The 20,997-nt window shown below is 60.3% G+C and overlaps 1 protein-coding gene across 1 annotated transcript in view; it reads right to left on the bottom strand.

The window, feature by feature from the left end:
- The window catches only part of SLC16A2 (solute carrier family 16 member 2), a 40,410-nt gene extending 30,546 nt beyond the window's left edge, over nt 1–9,864 (bottom strand). The window contains exon 1 of the mRNA XM_075054226.1: nt 9,501–9,864. Within this exon, the coding sequence (XP_074910327.1) occupies nt 9,501–9,837 (337 nt within the window). The 5' untranslated portion in view covers nt 9,838–9,864. The remainder of the gene's footprint in view (nt 1–9,500) is intronic.
- Nucleotides 9,865–20,997: the final 11,133 nt, after the last annotated feature.

The following is a 20,997-nucleotide window of genomic DNA, read 5'->3' as shown; positions in this document are numbered from 1 at the left end:
TGCCCACTCCCCGCACCCCCAGCCCAGCCCAGAGGCCACGGTGAGGGGCGTCGGGGCCGTGCCGTGCCCGCGCCCCCCTCCCAGGGCGAGCGGGCTCCCGCCCGGGTGCAGCCACAAGAAAGGCCGATGCAAATCGCATCGTTAGCATTCTTTCCGTTTTAATAACCCAAGGTGTTACCAGCAACAGTGTTACTGATTTTTATCTCCGCAGTGCCTTTTAAGAGCTCCAATTTGTTTTTCTTGGAGATCTCATTTTGTTTTATTAAAGCTGACACCGAAGAGGGAAAGGAGACATTCTGGGCCCAGAACAAAAATATCCCGTTTAAATACCCCGTATTATTTTCTTGGAAACGCTTCTCCTTTGACTTTAATTAAGCTCTCCCTGGGCTCGCGAGCTTGGCGTGCTTGGCTTTCAGGCGAGTTTAATCCCAGACAAGCTCCCCCCACCCCCAGTGCTCCCCGCTTCCATCGCTTACACAAACCTTAAGAAATAAACGGCGTTTTGCTAAAATACATGGATTAATAGCTGGCCCGCCATCAAGAACGTCTTGACGTTGCCTCTTCGCCACCGCTCGGCCACGGAGCAAGCGCGCGTCCCCGGCTGCCCCGCTCGCTTCGCCGACAGACCCAAAAAGCAGCTTTTCTCTCTTTTTTTTATTCTTCTCTGCCATTGCAATGCTGGGTACGGAATGGGGAGATCCACCTCCAGTGCCTGAGCGTGCCCCAGAGCTGCCCCGGCTCTCAGAGGTGGCAAACTCACCCACCAGCCCGGCTCCAGGGGCCGCGGTGCCGCTGCTGCGCCTTGTGCAATCGCGCCGGGTGCTGCCGTAATATCAATAATTACCCCCCATGGTAGAAACACTTTAGGATGATTGCAAAGTTAAACACTCCAAAAGTTGGGAAATCCCAGGAGGGAGCTTGTCTGGGCATCATCTGGTGCATACCCATTATGTAATTACCGTCAATCTTTAATCACAGATGATTTTTTTTTCCATCGGACCCGATTCAGAGGGTGCACAGGAGGCACAAGCCCCACTTAAGGAGCTGCCATTAGATTTGATTTCCACCTCGGCGGGCTCCAGCTTTATTAAGCGAGCTCCCGCTGCTTCGCGCGGGGCTTGTACAAACCCTCCGGCCGAAACGCCTGACTCCTTGGCAAGCGCCAACACACCCGCTCGCGCAACATCCCCCCGAGAGGGAAGGATTTCATCTCCCTTTTACGCGCGAGATCTGCGGGCGGACAGATTAAGGCCAAGAGCTTGAAACAAAAGCTTTGTTTTGGTGCCTGATGCGAGATGGCCAAGAAAGGGGCTTTTGGGGATGCCGCTGGGTAGGGACGGGGACGGGGACGGGGTTGTGTGGCCCCGGGGGTCCCCGTCCCAGCTGGTCCCCAGGGATGGGGTGATGGGTGGGAGCTCAAAGCAGGTTCCTTCGCTGCAGGCGCTGCGGGAGGGTTGTTTCTCCTCCCCAAGAAGGGCTCCGGTGTTTGCCCGGGGCAAACCCCAACAAGTCAGCCCATGCAGCACGCGGGGCTTCCCCGTCCCGGGAAGGTCGGCTGCCGGTCCTGCTCTCTGCATTAGGGAAAGCAAGCTAAAAACCATCACCGCGCTGCTAAATCCAAACCCAGAGCCAAAAAAAACCCCCAAAGACTGGGAGAAACAGGGGCCGGTGAGCTCGCCTCCTCCACCGTAGGGTTCTGCGGACCAGATGCTCGCAAAGCCACGCCGCCGGCAGCGCCGACCCCAAAATACCGTCTCCATCTCTCGCCGAGGTGCCCGCACGGGGACGCAGCGCCGGGAGCTTCTATTACAACAGCGTGGTGCGACGCTCCTCTGTGCGTGCCCTGCGGGATGCAGGGATGTAGGTACGGGATATCTCCGGGCTGGAGCTCCCCTGGGGCGTGCAAAGCAGAGGTGCAAAGGGCCGATAGGGACAAGCTGCCAGCAAGCCACCGCCATCCTCTCACTGGTCCCATACGAGCCCAGGAGTTGCCGGGAGCACCCCGAATGCTCCTTGCATGGAGGGCAGCGGGCGGCGCGGCACGGCACGGCTGCCAGGCGTGCCCAAGACGAGTCCCAGCGAAGCAACTCGCCACGGGCACAGGGCTGTGACCTGGCAGCCGTTCCCGAGGGCTTTCCCCCCTGCCCCACTCCGGCTCTCCAGGGATGAGCTGGGAGCAGGGGAGAAGCTCTCGCATCAGGTAATATTGTAGGGATCTACAAATAAAAGGGCAAGGGAGGAAAAAAACCAAAATAAAAAAGCCTGAAAATGCGCTAATGGAACCCAGGGCTGTGCCACCCTCCACGGCTGCACCCCTGCCCCGCGGGGATGCGCTTGACGGAGGACGAAGGCAGCGGCAGGAGCGTTGCTGCCCGCGGTGCGCGCCGCGGGCGGGCAGCGGTGCAGGCAGGGTGCTGCGGGCAGCCCCGCACGCTGCCTGCCCCGGCAGCTGGCAGGACCTGTTGTACGAGGTGCCTGGGACGGCTCGCGCCTGCGAGCGAGCGTGTTGCAGCAATTCCCAGCGCGCGTCATGTGGGTTTTGCAACCGCCCCAACAACTGTCTCGGGGTGGATGAACGGAAAAAGAGCCCGGAGTGAACCGAGCTCCCCAGCGCCCACGGCGGGCACGGGCAACGCCCCGGCGCGGGAGCCGGGCAGGGCCCCCGGGTGATGCCCAGCCTGGCGCACGTCCCTCCACCGGGCCTTTTTCCACAGGGATAAATGCCAAAAGGCAGCATCTCCTTCCCTTGCGATAGGGAACAATCTATCCTTCGAGGAAGAGGAAGGGAAAACCCAACAAATCCCAGCTGGAATGGGCGCCGCAGCATTTTTGCACGCGTGTTATATCGGCGTACAGGGGGGGTACCCAGTCCCCTTGCCCCTCATTGCCAGAGCAGGTATGGTGATGCCATGGACACATGGGCTCGTGGTTGCAGAAAGCTGGGGAAAAGCAATTCCCCAGGGAAACCACTGGCTGCAAGACGTGGGTGCATGGTCAGTGTCCCTGTCAGGAAATGCTGGCATCCTCCTCGGTGCCCTGCCTGGCTCGTAGGAAACCCCTGAGGGGTCATCATCCCAAAAAAAAGTGAGCGGGAGAGACCGAGGTATTTGGTGACGTGCCAGAAAATTCCCTATGGCACCCGGACGCCAGCCAAAAGTGGGCAAAACTCCAACTACTGAGCCGGGGTGAAGCCTCAGCTGTTTCCAGCAAGGGGGGATTGCTTTGGGAGCTCACGTGGGGAGCGGCGGGCGAGAGCGAGCGCGCGTGGCACCGACCCAAACGCCGCCGCGGTCCCCGTCAGCCCGCGCATCGCTTCGCCCAGCCGCACTGTCACTCCACGGCTGGCACGCACGCCGCGCTGCTTTGGCAGAGGTCCCAAGGAGTCACCGGGATAAAAAAGCAAAAGGTTACCCAGGCCCTATATCGAGACGGTGCCGACTGATCCAAATCCCCCCGGGTGCAGCGGGTACCGGTGCCCTCATCCCCCCGGGATTAGCTTCCTGTTAGCACGGCAGGAGCAGGGCTTGTTTATGGCCACCCATGCCCCCAGCGGGAATTTCTCCCCACGCACTGCAGGACACAAAACCAGCCTTGGGATGGTGGAAACCCGGGTTATTCCTCCTTCCCCAAACAGCCCTACAAACCCCACGGGGAATCCGGCAGCCCCGGCTCCACGTCCACCCAACCCGGCAGTCTCCCATCACGCCACCGGATTTTTGGGAAGACGACTTCTCCCACCGCTCGCCCAGCACACAGGGGGATGGGGTGCCTGACGGTGCCGCCCCGCAAGCGGGAATGAACCCCGTGAACAGAACGTGCCGTAACACCCGGGATAACGTGTCCGTAACACCCAGGATAACGTGTCCTTAACACCCGGGATAAGGCGGGAGGGAGGCAGAGGAGCTGCCGGGGGGACACGAGGCAGGATGCCGGTGACAACACCCACGCGAGCTATGCGCAGCCGGCCCGACGGGCACCACCAGCGAGGTCAGCGGCGCCTTCTGGCTACGGGGTTTCGCCCAACCTGATGGGTTAGCTCTATTTTAAGGTGCTGGATGTCAACCGCCCCAACTGATGGTCGGCTTCCAGCTGCTGGGGGTTTTTAAGGGGATTAAAGGGTGACTTGTCAAACTCCCAGATTTCTCCCCAAAAGGGGAAACGAAACTGCTGCTTTGCTGCTGACCCCCCCCTCCCCAGCCCCGCGGCGTTGCACCGCATCGTACCCCATCGTCCCTCCCGGCCCCGCACCCTGCAGCATCCGCCCCCCGATCCCTCCTCCTCCTCCTCCGAGCCCAGTCTCGAAACCCGGCGCCTTCAAAGTTTAAACTACGATCAAATCCCCGCAAGGTGGGCCGGTTTGTTTTGTTGTAACTGAAAGGACTAAAAAAAAAAAACAAAAAACCAAACCCCAAACCAACGGCACAACCCCATGTGCTGCTTCTTCATATACCGCAGCAAGGTCACGGGGGCTGCCACCACTCGAGGACGACGGCCGCTGGAAAATACAACCGAGACTGGAGCATCTCCTTGGCTGGCTAGTGGAGGACACTTAAAAACAAATTAAAACCCACTAAAACGGCAAGTGTGCTGGCTGAGAGGACCCCTGCATTCTTTAAAAACTAGAACCTGCCTTAGAAACAGTGCTCTGGCCTCCTAATAACCTTAATTGCTCCCGACAGGCCCCAAGAACCGGGTGTAATGACATGACTGCGTTTTGTTTGCTTTTCAGGCTGCTTTATCTCACACGGCAGCTTGCGCTCAGCTCAAGTGACGAAAATCCAGTTCCTCTGAAATTTGCCCCCATTCCCCCGCGGTCACAAGCTCCAGCTCCCAAAATGGTGGGAGCTGAGGTGGGGAAGAGCCCGGCGCTGGCACACCGGCATCCCACTGCGGGAAACCCCCAGTAAAGCTGGGAAAGCTCCGTGCTGCCCTTTGCACTTCCCAGCTAGCAGGGCTGGGTGATAAAAGGCTTTTTTATGGCTTTTTTTGCCAGATTTACATCCCCATCCAGGCTATGCAAATATTGTTCATGACAGCGCATCCCTCCGTGGGGTTAGGAAATGCGGAGGAGGGCTGGAAACCCCAATGGATGTGGGGAAAACCCCAGGAATGCCGAGGTCCAGAGCGCCCTCGGCCAACGCATCTGTGAAACGAGGCCAGCGCAGCTCCCTGGCAATTAATAAAAGCACCAAATCCTGCGGATTTGGGTAAGACGGTAACAACCACAGTATCACCTTCAGGAGATGGAAGCCTCCCAAGCACCAGCACTGGGCAATAACACCCATCACAGGTCTCGGATCTATCACCAGTTGATAATTTGTATTTAAGAGTGTCGGTAAGAGTGCCCTCACCCTTCCCAAAGCCCAAACCTAACACCTGGGGTAGATGTCTTCCATTCTTGCAGGCTAAATAAAGTGCAGTTTCGTGGCAGCCGCCCCTATTTGGCCTCACCCGGGCCATGGAGTATTGCTGAAATTGAGTTGGGACCATTTCCAAGAATTACCTCTTGCGATTTACACTCTCCTTGGGGTTTCCCTTCTCGGGTCCTAGTGCTCCAGCCACACTCACCTGCCCTGGGACTCTTCCTCAGCCCAGAGAGGGGTCCATGGCTTCTCCTCCCCATCTTTCACTATGACTATTAGCACTGAAATCCTTTATTTTCTCCAAGAAACAAACTCACTCTTCCTTACCAAGCCTCTGTTACGATGCTGGAGTAAAAATAGCCTTTTCCAGCTAAGCTCACCTGTCCTAAGGATGTGAAATCAGTGCTCACGAAGAAATTCCCCACCAAAACAGAAGGGAATTCAGGTATAAATATGACATCATCTCTGCCTCGGCTGACATCATCTCTGCCTTGGCCTCGTGGGCACAATGAGATACGATAAGCCAAGGGCTATGGTCCATGCACCGGCCCGGCTTCCCCGGGCACGGGGCGCTCCGGCAGCCTCTGCTCCGCAGCTGGGGCTGGACTAAAGGGGGGGACACTGCTCCCCAAGTTCCCGCACGCAGACCAGAGGATGCTGCCGGACACACGGACAAACTTGGAGGAGCTGCGGCCAAACCAGACCAGCTCCTCAGGCCATCCCTCTGAGTGCTTGCAACTCCCGTTTCCAGCAACCGAAACATTAAATATTAAGCAAAGGGAGTTAATCTATACCTGGGATATTGACACAAAGCGGAGGAGGGAAGAAGAAAAAGATAAATAAACTTTAAAAAAAAAAAAAATCAATGTGCCTCTCCAGGCTGCCCCAACAGCGCTTGCCAGACCACCAAGCATGGCAGCAAGGATGCGTTCGGAGGAAGAAGACGGACCGAGAAGTGCCACCCTCCCGGCCCTCCCCGGGTAGCCAGAGCACCCCGCCGGGACCCTCGGGTGCCTTGGGTGCAAGCGGGACCTCCTCAGCTGAGGGCAGAGCCCTGGCCGGGGACCGGTTCACCTCTCCGGAGGTTGGGAGAGCATCCAAGCAGCGGAAGAGCAGACATCGATTTAAGAGGGTCAATGCTCAGTTAACGCTTACCAGGACCGTTCTGCCACTCAAATCGGCTTTTGGAGCTGGGGAAGACGAGCGTGCCGAGATGGCTCATCTGTCCCTGGGCTCAGCGTCAGCTTGCACCCGGCAGGGCCGGCACCGGAGCGGCCGTGCCCCGCGGATCCCTTGGCACCAGAGCGAGCCTTGTACAACCGGAGGGAAACGCTACCATTCATCGCCCAGCAAATGCTTTCAAGCATCACTCAACACCTCTCCAGCAGAGGAGACTGATTTTCTTTTTCCTGGCTGAGTGCTCACATGTATATTATTTTTTTTAATTCCAGTCTCAGCGTTCCCCCCCAGCCCTCCGCTCCCCCCGAAAGAAAACAAACCCGAAAGCACAGAGTGTGCCTTGTAAAAGTCCCGGCTCTGGTGTCCCGCCGCGAAGGGGCACGCGGTGGTCCCAGCAGCCAGCCCGCCTCAGCCCGGCGCTGCTTGTTGACATACGCGGCGCAGTATATTTCTTTAAACAAAGGAGCCTATGCATTCAATGCATTGTTGCGAGAGGGTTTGTTTTCAAAGCCTGACCCCAAATCTGAACTCCGCGGATCCTGCGTTTCTCAAGATCAAACGCGAGAAAACGTGACCAATGCAAACAAGAAATAAACCTTGATAATTATAGCCGTGTGCTGGGGCGGCTATTGTTTAGTGCACACTAGTACCCGCTTTAGCATAAACATAACCCTATTTTTAAAGGGATGCCTGACCGGTTTACAACATTTCTCCCCATTTTGCCTCCAAACCCCCTCTTCGACAGAAACCCACCTTCCTGAGAACGGAGAGGAGATTTAAGAGCAGAGCCAAAAGGCCGTGCCGAATGCCGGTGTCGGAGCCGGGAGTGGGTCCTCATCCCCCCGACCTGCTCCCGGTTGGCGGGGGACACGGGGGACCCCACGATCCGGCTATTGCTTGCAGCCGGCAGGAGCAGACCGACGTCAGAGGACAAACAGACAGCACCGGTCTTTTCAGGAAGGCCATATCACTTAGCGCTTGGAAAGGAGCTCCAATATTTTCCTGATTATGTTTGCACGCAAACGAGCGCCGCGGGGAAATTATGCAACCCGGCGCGGGGAGGGGTGGGAGCGAGGGACGAAGGGCTGGAGGGGAGCCCCACGCTGCGCCCCGCCGCCCTCGGCCCCAGACGACGCGGCTGCAGCCCCCGAGGTGCCGCGTTCCCCGCGGCAGAGGGGCTCCATCGCGGCCCCCTCGCCCCTCCGCCGCCGCCGGAGCCCCTGCACCGCGACCTCCCGGCGCGGAGGCAGCACTCAGCCGGCGTGTCGCGCAGCGCAGGGGTTATTAACGGCCTCTTCATTAAGCGCCCGGACCAAAATGCATATATTCGTCAGCCAGGCAATTTAATTACCGAGCCCGGGTTCACCTCGCACACCCACACGCCTTTCTTTTTCGAGGCCTCTGTGCGGTCGTAGCCATAAATAAATAGATCGCAGGAGCAAGAGGCAGATGCTGACTCCTACAACCTCCGTCTTGGGCACGGAGCCTTTAAACCACCAGAACTTGCAGTATTTAATTTCTTTTGTTACCGCTTCTACCTTTAGAGCTCTGCCTTAGGCTTTCTAGATACAATCACAGGGAGCAGGAAACAGAGAGCTACGAGATGAGCTTCCTAGCAATCACACGCAGGCTCATACAGCCCATCAATCACCCTAATTACAACCGGCCACACGTCCACAGCTCTCTGTGGCACTCCGTTACTGCCCGTAATTACACCATCGCATCCTTTCTCCAGCAACAGTATCACGGAGTTAATTTGTGATCTGTAGATGCGGTGTATCTCGTAATGCGTTTCATCCTGGCGCGCTCAGCGCCGTGATCGCCGGTCACGCGTCACCTGAGCGGAGGGAACTCGGGCAACACTTGTCCCCAAAATAAGAGTTTAAGGTCCTCACCCACCCCCCAGCACTGCCTCTCTCCGCAGCACGCTCCCACTTCGGTTTCTGACTGCTGCCCACATCCCATCCGGAGTCAGGACACCACCACCAGCAGGTTCCCTCAACGTCAAGTGCTTGTCCCTATCTGCCAGATAAAAGCAAGGTGGGCCACGGGTGTCCACCGCGGGGATGGATACGGCCTTCTCGGGGAGGATACCAAGACCTGGGACAAGGCTGGGCCTCCCGAAACCAGTGTCCGTCACGGACCCGCCGGGATGTCACCCCGGCAGGCTGGCGTCCCTCTGCCAAGTCTACTTGGAGAGCGGGGTCTTTGCAGCGAGAAACGTCCCTTTTCTCCGTGCTAACGCTACACGGTCTTGATCCCGGCTGAGCCTGTAGGTCCTACCAAAACACACAACCGGGTGCAGATTGCGGGTCTTGCTATTAACGGACGTTACCCGCTGGAGACCCCGCGCCGCCCTCGGTGGGACGGTGCAGGTGGCACTGCCAGACCTGCCCTCCGTAGGGTTCCCACCGCACGGGTACGACCCGGAGGCAGCGTTTCGGCGAGGCAGATGCTCTCCCGCAGCCACCCCCGAGCGCGATCCGGCAGATGAGGCAGAGAGCTTGAAAAACCCGTAACAAACCGAGCATAATAACAAAAAATAAAGGGGGCGGCTCACAGGCACCGGCTGATTCACCAGCGTTGCCCTCCTTACTCCAAAACGCACCGGGCGGGACAAGGCGAGGGCATGCTTTTCAGCTGAATTACTTTTAATTGAGTACACAGGAGCTTAGAAACACATGATGCCGTCGCCGATAAATATAGCCACGGCTACGAGGATGGAGGGGGCAGGGAGCCATCGCGCTTCGACGCATCCGAGCAGGAGCTTCCAGCCCCGCCGCCTCCTCGGGGTGTTCGGGGAGGCTGAGCCGGCCGAGCCGCCCCCCCCGGCTCCGTTCCCCCCCCCCCTCCCCGGTTCGGCGGGGCTGCCAGCTCCGCTTCTGGGAAGCCCCGGGCGGCCACCCGGACCCCCGCTCCCCCCTCGCCCGGGCCGGGAAGGAAGCGGAGAGCCCGTACCTGTTTTAAACTCCAAGGCGGGGTCCTTCTCCCCCTCTCCCAGGTCGCTCTGCAGCATCATGTAGAGGATCCCGAAGGAGTTGTGGATGCCGAAGATGGAGCCGTTGCACCAAGCGGCGGCGAAGACCACCACCCACCCGAAGCCGCCTTCGGGGGGCTGGAAAGGCGCGGCGGCTCCGCTCGCTCCCCGCTCGGCCCCGGTGCCGCTCCCGGTGCCGGTCCCGGTGCCCGGCTCGCCTTCCCCCGCCGCCGCCGGCCCCTTCTCTCCGCGCTGCGCCATCGCGGCCGCGCTCCGGCCGCCGCCCGCCGCCCGACTGCCCCGCAGCCGGTCCCACATGCCCGCCGCCCCCCCCCCCGGCCGGCCCCCCCGCCCGCCCCCTCCTGCCGCAGCCTCACTCCCCGCCTCCCCCCCTCCTCCTCCTCCTCCTCCATCCTCCTCCTCCTCCATCTCGGCCCCCAGCTCCCTACCTGCGGCCCGCACCCCCCCCCACCTCCCTTAACCCCCCCCTTCTCCTCCCCGGCCGCCCACGGGCGGCGTTTCCCCGACGCCCACCCCCTTCGCCGATCGCCCCCGGGGGCTTAAAGGCGGCCCCGGGACCGGCCCCGGCCCCGCATCGCCCGCCGGGCCGCCGCCGCCGCCGCATCCTACGGCGGGCACGGCCCCGGGGCGGGCCGCCGCCGGGACCGCCCCCCGCGGGGCCCGGCCGGGCCGAGGGAGACACCGGCTGCCCCCCCCACCCCCCCCCCGGTCCGGTTCGGGGGAGTCCCGGGTCTCCCCCCCCCCCGCCCCCAGCCCCGTTCCCCGGCTGCGGGAGCATCCCGCGGGGGGACCGCCCGGTGGGGAAGCGCTGAGGATTTGGGGGGGGGGACACGAAGGGGGGTCCTCGATGGCCGCGGTGCCTCCCGTGTGCCCCCGCCGAGGACGATGGAGCAGCGGGAGAGGGCCGAGCGGGTGGCAAACCGCAGCCCCGGCGAGGGGACGAGCTTCATTTCACAGTGGGGGGGGGGGGGAATTTTGGGGGGGCTCGCCGGCATCCCCCACCCCAAAAAGTTTCGGGGGCGTTTTTGGAATACGTCACCCGGGGAGGTTTCTTGGTGCCGGGCGCTCGATCCCCGCTGCGGGCTGTTCCCCGGGTCACCGGGGTGCTGGGGTTCAGCGAGCGGGGCCATCCGAACCCGCGGGGAGCTGCTCTCTCGCCTCCCCCTCGTTTCGCGATGAGCTCTGCCTTTTCTTTCAATAAATAATTACAAACCCACCAATATATTAAAGCCCGTCTTTTCACACGCCGAAGGTATTTACGCTTTAATAGATGCCAAGTCTGAGTTATTATTCTTTCTTTACCCTAATGGCTGTGTCAGTGTCAGATGCCTATCGGAGTAAAATAATACATCCCAACCTCACGCTGCTCTTTCTTTACCTTCAGGGGTATTAATTACAAGCGCCTGGCGAGGCAGCGGGGCAGGGTGCGGAGCCGGCAGGGAGCCGGCAGGCAGGCCGACACCGTCTCCCCGCTTCTCCCCGCCGCCGGAGAACAGCACCCGGCCACGGGCCGGGAACGCGTTTGCCTACGTGCTACGGCTCGCCGGGTTTGGCGAAGACCCTCTGGGACATCGCTCCGGCCAGAAAAACCTCTCCTCGGCCTGCCCGCCCGCTCCGAGGACCTCTCCATCGCCATCCGCTTCCTCTCCCACCCGAGGGACGAGGGGCAGCGGGATTCTCCCCGGCTTCGAGCAGCCTGCCCGCGCGGCGGCCAGACGCGAGCCGGAGGGGCGCGAGGGTGGGCGACGCGGCCTTCTGCCCTCGCCTTTCCGCTTGGCCGCCGCGCCGATCGATGGCCCCAAATCCCCTTTAGCCGGCGGGGTGCCCGGCGGTAACGCCACGCTGGGGTCAGCCTCGCTGCTGGAGGAACTGCATTTTTTATTTCCCTTCCTCTCTGGTAGAGTCTCCTCCCCGGATCCCCGTCTCCGCAGCGAGGCCGGATTAGGCTTGGGAGGTTTGGGAGCATCTTCCACTGCCCTCTGCCGACACGGGGAGCCGCAGCGATGAATTTTAATAACCATTTTTCCATAGGGCCGGCTGAGGTTGCTTGGCCTGCTGAGATTATTTTGTTAAACCCTGGCGGTCTGGTTTGGGCTACCCCGGGGGGGGGTGCGCGGGGGAGCTGCCCCCCCAAAATGCTAATTCCCCGCAGCAGCAGAGCTGGGGCTGGATTAAAAAGAGCAGATGGAGAGGTGGGAGAGCCCTTTGCCGTAGCACACGCCGTCTCACCGAGACTTGTCCCCTCCGGAGCTGCAGAAGGCTCTCGTGGAGTGGGAAGCGGGGGGTTAATATTGCCGTGGACCTTGAGCCAGGCACAAAACCCACTGAGCAGCGTCTCTCCTGATGTTGGCTGCACCGCGTCTTGACGGAGCATTTTCTGGCGCCGGCTGTGCCGGGCGTCACTGTGCCTTTCTGGGCTGGGCTGAACACCACCAGTTGGAACTGGGGGGTAAAATTAGGGGGGGGGGGGGTTAATGGGGGAGGTAAAGGGTTGGTCTGGGTGAGCTAGCGGAGGTTTCAACCAGGAGGGAGCTGCAGCCTGGAAAGTTCTGGCAGCGTCAGGCAGAAACGGCTCTGCCTGCTGGTATAAGATCAGCTTTTATTTAGATTGGAGCATCGGACCCAGAGGGTTTGCAGCTCTGTAACCACAAGCCGAACGAAAGACTGCGAGAAAAAACAGATAAAGCTGCTCTTCCCTGGTTGCACTCGATGATAAAATACCCTTCTGCGGCCGCAGCACGGCTTTCCTCAAACCCCCAGCCTGCCGGCTCGGTGAGGGACACGGGGATGGCTGCGGCCGAGCCGGGCTCTCCGGGAGCCACGGCTGCCATCCCTGGAGAGCTGGCAGGCAGCACCTCGTGTCACGGCCGACGGGCCTCCGGTTGCCCGGGCAAAGCATGGCTGTCAGCAGCTTGTTGCTTGTCTCCGAAACTTGGTGCCAGCGCCTCTGCCAAAGGGATTGGCAGCTACAAAACGTGTGCGTTTGGTTTTGCAGAAGGGGAGGAGTGACCGAATGGAAATATCTTATGCAAACACCTTGGGAAGCGTCGCGGCAGGATGTGGCCTCAGAGGAGAATACGAATTCCTGGCGGCTCTGCAACCTGGCTTTGTTTTGGTGGGCGTTGCGCAGCGGCGTGGGGACACACGAGGCCGTCCTGAGGACAAAAAGTCGCTGACGACGTCTGCTGCTTGGCCGAAAGTGCCGGGAAAACAGCTCCAGTAGCGAGCAGCTCCCGGCAGAGACATTTGCATGCTGGGCACAAGCCTTTCCCGTCATTAGCAACACGTTTCTCTTTAGATTTCAGCCGTAGTTAAGACAGCTGTTACATCTGGCCTGACAGAGGCACCAAATACATCGTCCCAGAGGAATAAACAACTCAGGAGCAGCCTGAAGGGACACGGCAGCGGTCACCCACTGGCAGGGATGCTGGGACACGGGGTCCAGCACCCAAACCTTGTCACGGTGAGGAGACAGCGAGAGTTCCAGGGCTCGCAGTGCTGCCGGCGCTGCCTTCAAAGGAGGGCAACCCCGACGGCAGGCAGCGGGGCCGCGGGCAGCACTACGGGGCTGCCGCCTGTTACACCCGACCAAGGCAAAACGCACGCTGTGGCATCCTTTCTCCGCCTGACCTTCCCAATGTTCGGGATCAAAATCTTAGAGGTGGCATTTTCCGCCTCGTTAGCGAGATTAAAGTCGATTCTGCTTGGTTTGGCTGGAAAATGAGGCAACCCAAAAGTGCTGGTGTGAGCAGAGGGATTTCGGGGCACGATGCGCCGTCCAGCTCCGCGTTTGGCTTCGTTTTGGGGGTGGAAATGGCAGCACCGTGTTCACTCCAGCGGCTGCAGGCTGGGTGGGGAATGTGGTCCGGCTCAGCCATGCTCCTGCCCCACCTGATTTACCACGCGGTTGAGCAAAACCACTATTTCTGGCCCAAACGGAGCAATGGGATGGATCTATGTTGTATTAAAGGGCTTCTGGAGCAGTTTAGCTGCCTGCTCGCCTTCGCCGCCCAGGTGAAGAGGTGTGAAGGCACTTTCTGAGAGCGCTTCACTGGTTTTGAGTCTTTCCTTTAAAATAGAAACTACGAGGGCATGTTCCTGCAGAGAAGTGGAAGCTCCTGGCCGGAGCCACCAACCCCAACCACCGTCCAGCTGCCAGCGGCCGCCCCGGCTCTGCCGTGTAACCCCGCGGGACCTCGGCGAGAGGTGCCAGAGATGCTCTGCTGACGGGAAGAGCTCAAGCCGGCGCACAAAGGAGGCAAGGATCCAGCTGTAAATTAATATTTTATAGAACACCAAGAAAAATCAGAGAGGCTAATTACAGCGATAATCATCGCGGCCTGGAGGCATTTCCATGGAAGTCAGGAATTACCCAGGATTACCTCACCCCTTGCAGCAGCCTGCGCGGGAGGTGAGCGTGTGCGGCGGCGGTGGCGCGGCACCCGGCACCTTTTCCTGCGCCGGCTGGGGGTCTGCGACCCAAACCGAAGAGCAGCCGGGTTTTGGCAGCCTCCCGGCATCCGACTCCAGACGCACGGCGCTTGGTTTGCCGAGTTGAGTGGGATGGAGGTTGGAGTCGCGGGGTTTTTGGCTGGTGCTTACCCCGGCACCGCTGTGCCAGCCCGTGCCTGTTTGTCCCCAGTGCCACTGATGCGGGAGCCGTCGTCGACTCCAAGTAGGTTAAAAGCCCGAGGTGTTCAGGGCATCGCTAGCAGAGAAGTTTGTGGATGTGCCCCCAGGATAAGCTGTTCCCATGGTACGTTAATTAGTGGTGGTAACTGGTAATTGCATAGTTTATCCGGGGACAGAGTAAATTCCCCATCAGCTCCTCAATTTGGAGGCTGGGGGGCACATCCCAGATCCTGCACGGCACGAGGTTGGCCCCACGCTGTTTGCGGCAAGCCGGGAGCATCTCCAAGAGCTGCGTGGCCAGGAGGGCTGCCTGCTCCTGCCCCATGGCCCGGAGCAAAGCCAGGGCAAACATCTCCAGGGTGAGCAGCTCCTGGAGCAGAGGAGCATCAGCGCAGCTGGTTTGTGCAGCTGAGCTGGAGCAGGAGGGCACTGCCGGTCTAAGACCCAACCTGCAAGTGGGAAAGGAAAAAAACTTGGGTAAAAACCCCACGCCTGCTGCGCAGAGCCGGGGAGAGCCTGGGCAGAGGCTGCCTGCACCCTGCCTGAACGCAGTGGCAGCACCCCTGGTACTGGCAGAGACACCAGGCACAAAGCATCCCCTCCCACAGCTCCGGGGTGGGCACAGAAAGAGAAGTTCCTCACCTGTAAAGTCGGTAAAGAGGCAGAGAAGAGCTGCAAGGACCTTCCGTCGACAGACCGTCTGCCAAAATGTCCCCTAGCACGTGGCCTGGCCACCACCTGAGGCTGCGGTGAGACAGCACAGGTCCCCTCCCCGCGCACAGAAGCGGAGCTGATGCTCCCCGGCTCTCCATCCACCTGCGCCAGGAGCACCGTGCTGCCTTTCTCCGCCCGTCCCCGCAGCGTGTGGACCAGATGGCCGAGCTGCATGGGGCACCCCGGGCACGCTGCCCGCTCGCTTGCCTGTCCCCTCCGAGCTCAGGCGTGCACAGGGGCTGTGAGCACCCTCGCCTGGGCGGGTGGGAGGTGGTCCAGGGGCTCCTGGGGCTGAGGCCCGAGGTGGTTGTGACACCCATCGGATTTGCTCCTGGCAGTTTGCGGGTTCGTGACGCGCTCACCCGCTCCTGCCAGCAACAAAGAGCCCCGGAGCTGCTTCTAGCAAGGGCTGGATGTCACCGACGGCTGCGGGCAGGGTCGGGCAGCTCTTGGGCAGAGGGGCTGCTCGCACCTCGCGGCCGAAGGCGAGCCCCCCGAATCCCTGTCCTTGGACGAGGTGGTGCCGACGCAGGCTGCGCCAGTCCTGGGAGGAGCATCAGCATGTCTCGCCCCGACCGGCTGCACTTCTGGCCCTGTTCAGGTCAGGGAAAACTTTTCCTTCTTTTTTTTTTTTTTGAGATGAAAACACCTCCGGTAGCACCAGCTCATGCAGCAGCACAGGGCCAGCACAGCCCACCAAGGAATTCCAGGCTGAAGCCGAAGCAGCCGGCCTGAGCGGCCAAGCTGTCCCGGCCGCTGGAGGAAGGTCCCTGCGGACGCCCGCAGGTGGGGTTGGCACCAGGGTGCAGCAGCTGGGGCTGGCGCAGGCTGCAGACCTGCCCGAGCACCTCCGGGCACATCGAAGCTGCCCTTACGCTGCTGCCTGCAAAAGAGACGGGCACTGGGACGAGACAAAACCTTGTGCCAGACCCCTCCGTCCAGCCTAGTGGGTTAGCAGGAGATAGCGGCTGTCCCTTGTGGGATGCACCGGCCGTGCGTCCGTTCTTGTTTTCTCTTCTCGACGAGGACGGGGAGCGGTCGCAGCAGCGTCAGGGCTGGGGTGCAGCAGCCTGATGTGCTGGGGAACGGGGGAGCTTAGCCCCGCTGCCTCCCCAGTGCTCGCTGCCGTGCCTTCCTTAGAAACAGGGCTTAATCCAGCCCTGGAGCACTCGGTTAAAAAAAAAAAAAAAATCAAAGCGTGAGTCATCCCACTCCAAACCTCAAACCATGTCACAGATCATCCCTCGCTCTGCTGAAGTTCTCCCTCTTTCCCCACATGCCTCAGTGGAAGGGGAAAGGGGAAGCAAACGCGATTTCCCACATCCCAGCTCCTCGCACAGCTAAAAAACCGGTCTCGCCTGGCTCACTCTGCCCTCTAGTAGCAGCTGGATTTACAGCAATGTGTGCATTTTCTGTGCCATGCCTTGCCCTGGTGCACTGCCAGCCTCCAGCCCTCAGCTGCCCCTTGGGTGCCCCGGCTGGGCAGGGACGCGGCCGTGGGGGTGGGAAGGGGTAGAGGGACACCAGAACCTGCCCTGGCTCCGCTGGCATCCCTGGCATGGAGGCGCAGCCGGCACGGGCAGAGCCGTACCATTTTCCCACAGTCCTAACCCCTGAGCGAGTCGTTTATGTCCTTCCTTGGCCGGCCTGGAAAATCCCTGCCGGTCACTGGGGCTGGAGCGGGGACAGAGCCCGGGCAAGGGGTTTGCGTGGGCTGGAGTGGCCCGAGAAGGGCAGAGCCCTGTGGGGGGGTCGTTTCTGGACACCCAGGCTTGGGTTCTGTTAGCTCCAGCTGAAGGCTTTGACCTGGTCTGAGGCCAAGGGGCACCCATGGGCTGTGGGAAGAGGAAGAAGGGGGGTGTTGACCTCCAGCCCCGCTGCCGGAGACCCCCAAACGGTGAGACGAAGCCCTCGCGAGCGTTCGCGCCAAATGGCACCTCAGCGCGGTCCAGCGCCGGCGCTGGGGCACGACCAAGGAGAGGACCGAAAAATCCTGGGGCAATGCCAGTCGGTAGTGGTGGCGAGCTGGGGAGGACGGAGGTTTGCTTGCTCCGGTTCTTGGGCTCAGCTACCGACCGGATCATCGCCCTCGTGCCAGTACCGCGGGGAGACCCAAGGGTATATCACAGGGCGCAGCGAAAACACCGCGGTGCCCAAACCGGAGGAGAAGGCGATGCCCGAACCGTTCCCCTTCGTACCGGAGCATCCTTTCACCTCCTCAATCTTGCCAACCGAAGGATTTCCCTCGCGGTTTGCGGCGAGCCCGGGTTGCGAAAGTATGGAAAATTCGGTGTTTATTGAAAAAAAAAAAAAAAATTGATAAGGGAGGGAGCTGGGGGTCCGCACGGTCGGGCCCCGCGTACCGGGGCTGACCGTGCGGAGCGGGGCGGAGCGGGGCGGAGGCGGTGGCGGGGGGGGCGGGGGGGGGGCACATGCGCCGTGCGCGCACTGCGGAGCGGCGCGGAGCGGCGCGGAGAAGCGCGGAGCGGGGACGGCGGCGGCCGCGGCCCTGCGCAACCCGGGGGGGGCCGCCGCCGAGAAAGAGACACCCCCCCCCCCCGGCCAAAGCCGCCGTCCCGTTCCCCCCCCCCCCAAAAAAAAAAAAAAGCCGGCGGAGGTGAGCGGGGGAGGGATGCGGGAATGACGCGGTACGGGGAAAGGGGGGGGGGGGTGTCTTCCCGCTTTCCCCCCCCCCCAAAATGCAAGCTCACACTTGGGGGGGGTCGCACACCATCGCGGGGGGGCGGGGAGGTGCTTTGCAGCCTTTTTATTGGGGTCCCCCCTAAGGGGGGGAGCATCCTTGCAGGTTGGGGAGCCCCCACCGCTCTGCATCCTTGCATGGAGGGGGGGTCCTGCATGGAGGGGGGGGTCTGCATGGAGGGAGGGTCTTGCATGGAGGGGGGGGGTCCTCCACCACTTTGCTTCCCTGCGTTGGGGGGGGGTCCGGGCTGCTTTGCACCCCTGGATTGCAGGGGTGTCCCCTATAGCTTTGCATTCGTGCATGGGAGGGGGGGGGGGAGTCCGTGTCGCTTTGCATCCTTGGGGGGGTCCTCCTCACTTTGCACCTATTCATCGGGGGGGGGGGTCCTCCACCGTTTTACACCTTTGCGTGTTGAAGGGAGGGAGTCAGGCTGCTTTGCACCTTTTTATCGGGGGGGGGGGGGGTGTCCCCAAAGCACTTTGCACATTTGCATCGCGGTGCTCAGGGCCTCTGCATCCTTGCACGGGGGGGGGGGGGGGGGGGCGTTCTGGTAAGGTGGGATCCTAGCAGCTTTACAACCTTGCAAGGGAGGGGGGGTCAGGCCCCTTTGCATGGCAGGGGGGGTGCTGTCACTTTGCATTCCGGCATGGAGAGGGGGGTACCTGGCTGCTTTGCACCCTTTGCGTTGAGGGGCGGGGGGGCGGGGGGGGGGGAGCATCACTTTACATCCTTGCATCTTGGGGAGGGAGGATCCACCACCGCTTTTCGTTTTTACATCATTGTGGACGACGAGCTGGGGCCGCGGTCGCCTGTGCAGGGAGAGGCACCTATAGCCAGCGTAGGGCAGGGCTCATCACCCCCTGGCTGGGGAATGGGGGGGGCAAGGGGGGGGGGCTGCGACCTGGTGTGAGGCTGGGGAAGCGGAGGGGACAGGAGCCCGGTGGCACCTGCCACGCATGGCCCCCCCCACCCAGCCCAGGGCCCTCCCTGGGGTTTGGACCCCCCCCCCCCAGTAACCCCCCAGTCCAGGGGACCCCCCCAAGCAGGCTGCAGGCAGAGACTCTCCCCCCCACCAAGGGAGCAGAGCCTGGGCCTCCATGCTCGGTGATTCAGCTACTTGCAGGGAGCTTTAATTTTATCGCTTCAAACTCGAGTTCTTGCTGCCTCGTGGTGGTGTCAGCGTGATAAAATACCTATGGATTAAGATGCTTTTTAGCGTAGTTTGTGGCTGCTTTGTCTGCGGCTGCCTGGCATACAGCAGCCAGCTGCCGGATACGCTGCCGGACACGAGCCGGAGGAGGGGAGCGCAGGACCTGGATGGATGGGCAGATTGGCAATGGCAGAATTAATAATTCATCTTCAAAACTTCAGTGTGCCAAGGCACACCCCTCATTTGCTGCATCTCATTGCCTGGATCTTAGAGAGAGGTTGCCGGTTTCATTTTTTTAAAAAAAGGTATTTTGATGGCATTGCTGTATCTCAGTAGCATCCTCTATAACGGTGATTAGGGGAGGCTGAAGACAGCGTCAGTCCGGCAAAACTTCTTCTGGCAGCTAGAAGGTTAATGTGCACCGTGCTCTTCTGTCGCAAACGCAGAGCACGCTAAGGGCTCTTACACATAACGCCTGCGATGCAACTTAGACCCCAAATGTCCGCTCCTTTCCCAAGGAGCTGAAGCCCACAGAGAAAACTCGAGATGAAGCATATTTTGCTTTGAGCTGTCATCTCCCTTGGCCCAGTTCTGAACCAAAGATGCTCATCCTCCATTTTATGGTGGATGACAAATCAGCTGCGGATGCCAAGATCTTGACAAGTTACGAACAACAGCCCTCAAGCCAAAAGTGTTAAAATAAAAAAAAAAAGGCAAGAACGTTTTTTTGCAGAGCTGCTCATCCAAAAAGCCACCCTCCGAGCTGCACCCCAGGAACGAAAGCCGCGGCGTTTCGCACGTCTCGGTGAGCGGAGGGCACGCAACCAGCTCCCAGGCGGGACCTGCCCTCGCTCCCCCAGATCCCACCGGGATTTTTGCAGGGCTGCACGTACAGCGCCGGCAGGCGAAGGAGCGCTGGCGGCCTGGGAAGGGACCACCCGGGGAACACGGCACAGCCCCGGCAGGGAACCGCAGCTGAGCTGGCTGGGAGCGCTCTGTGGCTGGAGATGCTGGTCCTGCGGCTCTTCCCAAAGGCAGCGAGCGCCGGGTTTCCAGAAAGACCCTTGCTGCTCACCGAGGGTTTCCCGGGTTTATCAAAGCGCCTTCTATATCGGGGGAGAATAAGGCTGGTTTGTTCAGCAGCGTCCTGCTCGCACAAACCGCCAGCGAGCGAGAGAGATCCTTCTGTTAATGAGCTGAGCACAAAAGGGAAAAAAATGTCATTGAAGATTTTCCTTTGGTGATAAAGAGTCATTAAAAACAACACATGATTCCCGGGCCAGCGGGGATCTTTTCCAGCCAAAACAGAGCCTGGATCTGTGCTGCCGTTCCCACCGCCCCATCCCGACTCCTCTGAAGATCAAGGCAGGCATCTCCGCTCCCAGGCAGTCCTAGCGCAGGAGCCACGCACGGAGCGGCGTCATTTCATTCACACCTGGGTTTCACCCCTTTCTCCCTTTGGCATTAGAGTATCAGGGCGTTGTGTTTGCATGGATTTAGTTCGTATCCGAAGCAGAGATAAAGCCAAAAGCCGGTGGTGGGTCTGTCCCGGGGCTGGCAGCAGCTTCTGAGATGGGAAGGACCCGACGAAGTGGCCCTCAGCTCCCTGACCAGCGCCGGGGGACAGCGAGGGCTCCCCATTTCTGAGAAATCAAACAACAGAACCAAACCCCACATCAGCTAAAACCCAAGGAAAACAACTGCCTGAAAACCCGCTTGCCCATTTGGTGTTTGCTAGTTGTGTACCTGTAAAGAACCATTTAGATAAAAAACATTAAGGAGCCTGTTAGGACGAGCTTTTTATACTAACCCCAAGGTAGCGAGGCGGTTGCATTTATGGCATCCTCCTAAGCAGGCTGTTTGGTGAAGGTTGGTGTTGCAGAGCCCAGCCTTCAGAGGCGTTTGTGATTTAGAGGCAATTTAGTCAAGTGCTGTTCCTAGAGCTGAAACATTTTGCAGTAGAGGGGGGGGGAGAAAAAAAAATACTGTGGCATTTACTAATAAAACTCTTTAGGAGTATTTTTAGCTGTGATTTAGCGTTATGTTGCACTTTGCTGTGAAGTGTTCGTTCGCTGAAGCCTCCTGGCAGTTGCTAGCCGTGGTAGAGCTGCCTTTGGCTGAGTTAGCAGAGGAGGAGAGCTGCAGATGGACCGGAGGAGAGGTGCGGGCAGCACTCCCAGCCGGAGCGGGCGATGTGCCTTCCCGGTGGGGCACAGGTCACCGATTCAGCCCCAACCCAGGAGGGATGCAGCTCTGCCCC

Source organism: Buteo buteo, chromosome 22 (assembly GCF_964188355.1).
Source record: "Buteo buteo chromosome 22, bButBut1.hap1.1, whole genome shotgun sequence".
Classification (NCBI taxonomy): domain Eukaryota; kingdom Metazoa; phylum Chordata; class Aves; order Accipitriformes; family Accipitridae; genus Buteo; species Buteo buteo.
The sequence above is the reverse complement of the archived record's forward strand: the minus strand, read 5'-3'. Positions and strand labels throughout refer to the sequence as shown.